The sequence below is a fragment of the Prionailurus bengalensis genome, chromosome B3, assembly GCF_016509475.1.
Source record: "Prionailurus bengalensis isolate Pbe53 chromosome B3, Fcat_Pben_1.1_paternal_pri, whole genome shotgun sequence".
In the NCBI taxonomy this organism is placed as follows: Eukaryota; Metazoa; Chordata; class Mammalia; order Carnivora; family Felidae; genus Prionailurus; species Prionailurus bengalensis.
In genome coordinates, this window is record NC_057355.1 from 19,086,801 (window position 1) to 19,096,665 (window position 9,865).

The following is a 9,865-nucleotide window of genomic DNA, read 5'->3' on the forward strand; positions in this document are numbered from 1 at the left end:
ACCCTGGACTCTAGATCCCACTTCTAGAGAGCAGCATATCCAAGGCGCAAGAAGTCCAGTAAATTAACCATTTTATTTTGTTCACTAAACAGCTGAACAAATTACACAGCATCTTTTATTCCTGTGGCAAGCTCTGGTATAGATTTTTTCTTACGGCAAAGAATATGCTATTTGGGTTTGTGTTTACTGTCCTAAGGAGTCCAAGTTGATGCAGTGATCTGTGTTTCCAGTAGATGCTGTTCATAGACCTGAAGCAACCACTCAGTATGCTTCAGTGGTGCGTAAAAGATAGGACTGGGTTGTATTTCAAATTGTATAATTTAAGAAATTAAATGGCTTATATTTCTGAAAAAAAGATTAGGTAGAAGGGAAATGAATTGGGTAAACTGTTTTGGTGGAGACTTAAATCTGTCAAGTACGTAAGCTTGTTACTTTCTAGAACAGCATCACAGGTGTTTAAAAACACTGTTCTAGGGATGCCTGGATGGCTCAGTCAGTTGAGTGTCCGACTTCAGCTCAGGTCATGATTTCATGGTTCGTGGGTACAAGCCCGGTGTCAGGCTCTGGGCTGACAGCTTGGAGCCAGTTTGGGATTCTGTGTCTCCCTCTTTCTCTGCCCCTCCTCCACTCCCACTCTGTCAATCTCTCTCTCAAAAATAAACAAACATTAAAAAAAAAATTTAAGAACACTGTTTTATAAACACTGCAGTAATCTGAAGTGTGTTTTTATTTAAATAGTCAAACACTATGTTTTAGCTGCAAAGTTAAAGTTCCAAAACAGTTTCGAACTTTAAAAAGTAAGAATACAGGTCATGACTTTTTTTTTTTAATTTTAAGAAAATTTTAGGCTGTGGTGTTCTCTGCTAAATCTAATGGAACGACAGGCATGTCAGCAGATGATCACATAAAACAACACCTTTATATCAGGTGCCCTTATTCCTGTGTTTCTTTCAAATGCTTCTTTAATCAATTTCTTTGATTTTTTTTTTTTTTTTTTTTTTGGTAGGATGATATCAAAACAGTGTTACCTAGTGTAACTCTTTGGAGAAATCAATTATGTAACACATTTTACCTAAGGTGATTTTTAATTATTGATTTTTTTTTCCCAAAGAAGTTGGGAATTTGCCAGACATCTACATTGTAGTCTTGATAGGCTTTTCAGTACCAATTACTAAAATCACTTTTAGAAATAAATAGTACACAGTTCTAAATCAACTTATCCTACATTTTAAGGTTCTTTGATATAGAAAGTATTACCTTATTCTGACTTTTTTTCATGATACTAATTTTGCTTTCTGAATTTTTTAAAAATACTTATTTATTTTGAGAAAGAGAGTTTGTGCACATGTGTGCATGAGCCAGGGGAGGGAGAGAGAGAACCCCAAGCAGATCCACACTGTCAGCCCAGAGCCCATTGCAGGCCCAATGCTTGAACTCACAAACTCTAAGATCATGACCTAAGCCAAAATCAAGAGTCACTTAACCGACTGAACCACCTAGGTGCCCCTATATTGCACTCTGCTTTTTAACGTAGGCTTCTAGAGATTTGTCACTTGTTAGGAAGCAATATTTTGTTTGGTGCAAATGAAGAATGTAGGTCAAAGCTCACTTAGCCTGTGGAAAAAAATGTAACCAATGGACAGATGTCATCAAGGCTGATATTGTATATATTTGGATTCTAAAGCTTAAATTATTTTACAATACCATGATTTTTATTTTAAGGCAAGGTAGAAATTGCCATTGTCCTATGAAGTAAGATTTGTTGAACGCGTTTCTTTTTTTTTTTAATATTTTTTAATGTTTATTTATTTTGAGAGAGAGAGAGAGAGAGAGAGAGAGAAGGTGCGAGCAGGGGAGGGGCAGAGCGAGAGGGATACACAGAATCAGAAGAAGGCTCTAGGCTCCGAACTGTCAGCACAGAGCCTGACCCAGGGCTCGAACTCATGAACTGTGAGATCATGACCTGAGCCAAAGTCGGACGCTTAACCGATTGAGCCACCCAGCTGCCCCTGTTGAACACATTTCATACTGAGTCCCTGTGAAAGGAATTCAGAGAGAAGAGCAAAGGAATAAAACATGTTTATAGTAGGATTTTAAAATGGGAAGCTGAAATAAAACAGAAGTATTGGGAGACCATTCCAGATGCTGACCTGAGGTGGGGAGTTGCTTGAAGGGACAAGCTGGATTGTATAAAGCAGTCCAGAGGAGGTTCAGTCTTTCCTTGTGTTTCTTTCCACCCTCCCCTCTGAAATGTCCAGCCTCTTCTCCCTTTCTCCCAAAGAAGACTGGGACCTTTGTTGTGCTTTCATTTTCTTTACTTAGCTTATACAAAAATGTTTTGTCTATCCTATCATAAATATGGTAATGGTGATATCAAAAGGAGGTGGTTTAGGACATTTAATTTTCTAAATTATGCTGCTGCCTGGTTTTGTAATTTATCCTAGACCAGATCCTTCAAAAGCTGATTTCCTACTTTAGACCAGCCCAATTATTACTAATGATGGGCTTCTTTACCAAATGGAAAGACTAATAGCCCTTTGAACTGTTATGCAATTCCATTGTAGTTTGTTAGTGTGAACACCTTATAGTGTTTCTGCATCTCCCCAAGTGTTTATGATTCCTTAAATTATACTCTTGTGAGATTCCCCCCCCCCCCCCCCCGCCAGGTCTCCCCTGTTACAATCCCTTGGACAAGGCAGTTGTTATTTAGTAGGGTAGGAATAATTTTCTGAGACACCTAATAAACACTGTGCATGTGCGTATTGAGGGTTTTTGTTTTTGGTTTTGGTTTTGGTTTCGTTCTCTTTATTCTCTTCCTCTGCCTTCTTCTCCTCTGCCACTGCTGCCTCCTCTCCCCTCACCCCTTTAATCCTTGGGCGGTGCATTTTTGAGTACATAGTAGGTGCTCCGTAAGTACTTTTGAGTGATGTATTGACAACAAAATAAGTACTTTTTTTTCCATCATGACCTTCCATTCCTAAAATGATACTCCTGAAAAGATAGCTCCTTAGTCTTAGAAATAGCAGTAATTACAACAAGGAGTCCTTACCACTCCTTACTATTTAGCCTGCTTTTCATGGCAAGATTAGTTCAGATCTGTATTTGTGTATTTGTGGCACGGTTGTAGAAGGACATCTCTCCCGTCGTCACTGCACAGCTGTTTACACAAAGCTCTTACACCTCTGCTTGACTCAAGTCACGCAGTGATTTCCAGAGTGCCATTTCCGTCATGTTGCCCAGAGTCTTTTCCCCGTAATGGATTACCAGTTGCTCCCATGGTGTCAGCTAGGTGTCTCAGTATCTTAACACCAGGAAGATGGAGACCTCAGCTTCCAAGAAGAGTCCTCTTCTTTTCTGGGAAGGAGAAGTAGACATTATCCTTACAAGTATTTACAATTACCATTTTAATATTTATTTATCAAATACTTAAATAGCTCTTACTGTGCCATGAGCATGTTAGCAAAATTTACTTTTTATGCTGGTAGAAAGCCTGTGATGTAGGTGTTACCATCCTTGGTTCATGGATGAAGAATCTGAAGCAGGCGGCTGAGTAGCTTGCCTAGGACCACACAGATTGAAAGTGGTGGGGCCAGGACTCAGACCTGGGCCATCTTGCTCCAGGGTGGATGCCTTTAACCACCAAGATAAGCCTCTCCCATTAAAGGCCATTCTGCAGACAGGGATTATACATGGTCAAGAAATTTCTAAAAAATCAGATTGTCCCAAGATAGGCAAAGATTGCCACAGCACAACAAACTGCTTAAGGAAAAGGGAAATCAGTAGCAAATTGAGTAAAACTGTCTGATATTTAGACATAGAAAGTACATCTCTCCCTGGAAAAGGCCCGTGTGGAGATACCTTCTGAGGATGATAGTATTTCTGTAGCTGCATCCCTTGGATTAAAGTTGCTAGCTTATCTTTGCCTTCTTGCATTTTATAATAGACAATGAGGAGAGCCAGTATTCTGGCTGCGGAATCTTCTTAACCAGATCATTAGGGCATTTACTACATTCCACGTTACAGCAGGGGACAGTGTTGCCAAACTTTCTGCCACTAATGAAAGATTCCCCTTTCCTCCAGCTTCTAGTAACATTTGAAACATTCTTTTAAGCCCTAACAGCCTCCTCAGAGCCCTTCCCTACCACCTGGTCCCACTGATAGAGCCACATATTTTAGATTTTTTTTTTTTTTTAATGGCAACACCCTGCTTCCGGGTCCCAGGATCTCAGTTATCGAATGCTACAAATTTTAGTGCCTTCACACAGTAATGGTAGATTATTTTGCTTCTCTGCTCCATCTGGAGTCACTTGACTGGGTCCTCTCCACTTTCAAAATGGTTCACTCCAATGGCTGGCAGTTTGGTGCTGGCAGTTGGGAGCTCAGCCAGGGCTGTTGGGCAGTGAGTGACCTCAGTTCCTTTTTATAGACTGCTTGGAGTTCTTCGTGGCATGGGGGTAGCTGTGTTCGCAGAGTGAATGTCCCAAGGGCCAGGTGAAAGCGTGTCCCCTTCTATGACTTAGCCATAGCAGTCACATAACATCACTTCTGCCATAGTTTCAAGGAAAGGGCACCTTAATGGTGGTAGTTCTCAGTCTGTACAAAAAGAGCATGAGGCATAGGCGAAGGTGTAGTTACTTTTGGAGAGCATGGTCTCCCACAAAACAGGACTATCAGAAGATCCCCATACATAATATTCCTTTGTCTCAATCCCTTCTTTTTTCCTTAGCTAAGCAAATTCCAGTAACATAGTTTTTCTACTTTGTTGGATGGTATGTTTTCATTTAAGTGCGCATGTATACTCATACATGTTAACTTTGTCCTCACCTGCTTTTTTTGCCTGAATACATTGAGCTTATTCCTTTTATTAATGTTCCGTTTGAAAAGAACCTGCCATCTATTAGCAAAATCAGATTCTTTGTTTCGAAAAAAAAGAAGGTTCATATCTAACTCCTATTCTGGTTTGCATTTGCAGATCAAATACTGTAAGCATTTATTGAAAAATGACAATGATAATTTATTCCCTTCCTAATGGTAGCCCATGAAGGGTGGTGAAAAATAATTCAAAACAGGTTAGAAAATGATTTGCTGTTGACATGGGTGGGTTTTGCAATAAGTTGGCTGGTTTATCCCTTATGGACAAGGCTGTTAAGTATTTATTCATTCAACTAGTATTTATGGAGTATTGTGTCAGGCACTGGGCTTCCTTGGCAGCCAGAAGTGGTCTTGCCCTCATGGAACATGTGACATAGTGAGGAAAGTGGGCATTAATAGATAGTCACCAAATAAATGTAAAATCATAACCTTATTAAGTGCTGTAGTAGAAGAGAGCTCTAGAGTATCTAATGGGGAACCTGACTTTGTCAATCCTAATGAAGTGCTTTTTTAGCAAAGATTTGGACAATGGAGAAGACAAATCTTGGCGAGAGACACATGAGTGTGTATGTGTCACAGCCTCACATAGATCCCAGGGCAGATATCCGTAGATACCCATGCACCTGTTTTACAGGCATTTCCAGGAAAGCAGTAGCTTCTGCGATTCTGTCAAGAGACCATGTCTTAAGTAACTCTTGGAAAGCACATGTTCATACAGGCTTTTTACAGAGCAGTTTAAGGAGCCCTTTTCATTTATGGAGAATTACTTAATTTTGAATAATGGCGATTGCTACAAACAAGGACAGTTCAAGTGAGGGGTATAAAGTACTAAGGGTAGCAGTGGTTTCCCATGTAGGGCCTGGGGACCCCTGGAGCTCCACAAGACCCCTTCCCTATCTGAGGTCAGAACAGTTTTCAGAATACTGAGACATTACCTGCCTTTTTCATGTTCCTTCTTTCATGAGTGTAAGTGGACTTTTCCAGAGACGAGATGATGTGCATTTAGCACAGCAGATTGAATGTAGAAGCATATATGAGAACTCCACTATCATCTATTAAGCCAGCCTGTTAAGAACTTTGCAAAAATGTGAAAGAATGTCATTCTTCGTATTATTTTTCTAAACATTGTTATTTTTGTGCCAGTGTTATTTATAGCAACGTGTAATGAGCTTATTTTTATCTTTTTTTAATGAATACGTGTTTCTAAAATTTGCTTTACCTCCTAATTATTGATAGATACAACCCACATAGATGGAAGTTCTTTTGGGTCCTTGATAAATTTTTTAAATGCCAAGAGGTTTTGAGACCAGTAAGTTGTGAGAACCGCTGAAGTATGGCATTCTACCTGACTTTGAGCATATTACTTAATCTCTCTGAGATGCAAGGAGTCTGTAAAATGGGGATGATGATCAAAGTACTTCCCTCATAAAAGGATGAAACGAGTTAGGGTATGTTAAGAGCTTAGAAGAGTACGTGGCCCGGAGTAAGCGTTTGGCATGTTAGCTTTTGTTATTATTACCATTTAATATGGAAGCAGAATTTATGTGAATCCAAACACGACTGAGGCACTGCTGCTTCGAATTCTTGCCTGTGTTTGTGGTCATCTAAGTCGTTTTTGGTAAAATACAGTGTTCCAAAGCAAAAGAAATTGGATTTTGTAATTTTTCTTTTGAGTGGCAGCAGCGGTTTTCGTTGGCACATGTCCAGGGTGTGAGGTTTGAAGACACACAGCTTCAGAATAGTGTGGAGTGCTTTCTCCGCCTGCCTCCCTGCCCTCGCAGTCCAGGCCCTCATGCCCACAGCCAAGGTGTGCCGTGTCCGGAATCCTGGCGAGCAGGTGCGCCGATGTTGTTTGAGAAAGCTCCCCGGAGATCATGCTATCTCCAGGCTCCATAGCATGACAGGGGCCACATTAGACAGCATTTCATTCAGCCCCCTTACTTTTCAGATGGAGGAACTTTGGCCCAGAGGGATGATTTGTTCATATGGACTCACTCAGCATATTAGAGGCATCCCAGGATGAAAACCAGCATTCTGATTTGTAATGGAAAGAATACCAGCCTTAGAATCAAAAGAACTGTTTTTAGTCTCTGCTGAAAAGCCTTTGGTGGTCATCTGACATTGAGCAGTTTACTCCCATCCTTAAGACTTTGAGTCCTTATATCTGTAACATAGAGATGAAAATATCTATCCTCCCAAGGTTGTGAAAAGCATCAAATAAGACCTCCCACAAAGGTACCCAGGATGTGTCCTCTCAGTAAGAATCTGTTTGATCCTTTGCATGTGAAGTCCACAGAGGGGCGCATCCCTCTGAAATAAACAGTTGTTTTCAAAACTGAAAAGCCTGCCTTAAATACTGTACTTTGTAGCTTTGTAACAGTTTCTTTTTTTCTGTCTTTTTAGGACAGCCCAGAAACTTACAGGACCTGTGCCGAATTAAAATTCGACAATGTATAGGCCTTCAAAACCTAAAGCTACTTGACGAACTACCAATTGCCAAGGTCATGAAAGACTACTTAAAACACAAATTTGACGATATCTGATGTACACAGAACTGTGAGCAAGATTAGGAGTTATATTCCAGATACTTAAAAGGCTTTTTGCCTTGCACAAAGTATATCCTATGCAATTTCTGATTTGCTGTGAAGTCAGAAAGCAGGTATACACTTTTAGGTTTTTTGTTTGTTTGGTTGGTTTTCATGGTAGGGGAGGGATTTTTTTTATATATATATATATATAAACACACACAAACACACACACACACAAACACACACACACATACACACACACACATCCCAGATGCTTGAAGGTCTTAATTTGGTTTCTTGGTCCAAGTTTAAGAGGTCCAAGCTTTCTATACAATATTGCATTTACAAAACTTGTTTTTCCAAAATGACACAAGCAGGGCTGAAGTGGAGAATTTACCCTTTCCAAATTTATGGTTTCATGGGCGCGCACGACGGTATGAACCGGCAGAGCACTTGTTAAGGTTTGGAGGCACAGCTCCACCCGGGGTGGGGGGGGGGGGGAGATCCTGGGTTCTACTGGAAAATGCCCGAAGAAATTTTTAAAGTAATGCTGTCACCTCATTCATTTTTAATGAGTACAAATTGGCGGTTTCAAACTGTTCCTTTCCTAATTAATGTAGCTTTCGGATGACATAAATCCAGTACCTCTGCTTTCCTGTTGGTGTGCTCTTATTTTTTAATTTATTTTTTTAACAACTGTAGTACACTACCCGGAGACATTGGGACTCAACTTCTGTCTCTAGTTGAATCGTGCTTTTAAAAAAAAAAATTAATGGAAAAAGAAGATAACTTTATAAAGCCAGTGTGTTCTGTTTTTAAAACAGTGCCTCCGTGCAATACTCTTTCTGGTGTATTTTATCCATTATTTCACTTGATGTTTCTCATTCCACAACCGGCTCCAACATGCCCACAAGGACAGGAACCGCTACTTTTAATTTTAATTGCAGAACCATAGTGTGTCAGTTGCAATTTCCATTGTAAGCTTTGTCATTCACTTTAAGCAGAAAATTTCATATCCTGGTGGTAGAGTCTTCCCTAAAAATAGTCCAAAATATTGTCAAACCATTTGGCTTTAACGGTTCAATAATTCGGGGTGGTTTCATGGTGTTTTCTTTTTTTCTTTTCTTTTTTTTTCCTCTTCCCAGTTTAAAAAACGATTTCTAAAGGGTACAGTTTCGAATGGGTGCGCAGTTGTAAGTCTGGTTAATTCCTGTTATGCTAATTAAACATTTCCTATTCATTTTAAGGTTATGCACAGTGAAACTCTTCTGGACGGTCGTTTTATTTTCTGGGTTGATTGGGCATACGTTTGCAGTGTAAACATGGTTATGATAATGTGTAACAACGGGAAAGGTTCCAGAAGCATTAGGGATCTATGATGATGCCCTTAGAAATGTGTTCTGTGCTTGATTTGTCATCATATTGGTTTCAGAAGAACCTTTTCAAATATCCCAGTATTGTTCTTAGTGCTTTGGGAAATTTCAAAATATTTACACACTAGTAATAAATTTGTTATCAGAAGTTTACAAGATGAAGGGCTTCTCTCGTCTGAATTTCTAGTTTTAAGTCATTCAGTATAAAACGTTTTCATCTGGAAAGTGCAAGCAGAATTAAGAATCTACTCTGGCTTTACATTTTTTAGAGAGCCAGCAGCGCCATTTTCTCAAGCACAAAGTCTGTTCTCTTGGATGCGGAGTAGCTTTGGTGTTGGAGTATCTGATCTGCTGTAGGCATTGCATAGGTTTATGAAGAACAAGAACGGGCAGCTTTGGAAACAATGATTTGGGGGATTGCTGATGGGGTACATGGACTCTTTTGCGGGGAGCCAGTGAGAGCGTGGCCAGTTTTATAACCATTCCAAAACTAACTGGAACCTGATGGATAGAAATGGGTCATCTCCATCTTCCAAGAGAGAGAATCCCTTTTGGAAGTGAACTGTGTTCTCATTCTTTTAACCAGTGCCCAAGTCAGAACTGAGACATACTTGCAGCATCGGGGGCATGGCATGGCCAGAAATGAATTGAGTGTTATTTCCCCCTCAAAGCCCAGGCCTTAGGGAGGTGAGGAGCTGGGAGGGCGCCTGGGACCCTGCACTCTGAGCAGGAATATTAACATTACCGTCACACAGGGCTTCTTTCCTCAAACGTGTGTATTCATTTATTCAGGTAGATTAAAATGATTTCTTTCCCCAGCCATTTGGAGGTTTCCAAACTAAGTTAGCCACTGAGTTTGAGTCAGGGAATTCCAAGTAAGAAGATCAGATTAAGGTAAATTCTTTGTTCTGTATTGCTGCTGCAACTTTGGAAAAAAAATTATGAGAGCTCTTCCTGGAATTGAAATTTCTATTTAATGAAGAAGTGAATAATTCCATTGTTTATTGTTTGAAGTTTGATTTACCTGGAAGCTTAAAGAGAATGTTTTGGTTTTGTTAGTGAAATCCCAATCACATACCCTATTCAACCACA

At 39.9% G+C, this 9,865-nt stretch overlaps 1 protein-coding gene across 1 annotated transcript in view; it reads left to right on the forward strand.

Moving 5' to 3' along the window:
* ASB7 (ankyrin repeat and SOCS box containing 7) overlaps window positions 1-8,935 on the forward strand; it is a 50,147-nt gene extending 41,212 nt beyond the window's left edge. Inside the window, exon 6 of the mRNA XM_043554803.1 lies at window positions 7,276-8,935. Within this exon, the coding sequence (XP_043410738.1) occupies window positions 7,276-7,415 (140 nt within the window). The 3' untranslated portion in view covers window positions 7,416-8,935. The remainder of the gene's footprint in view (window positions 1-7,275) is intronic.
* Window positions 8,936-9,865: the final 930 nt, after the last annotated feature.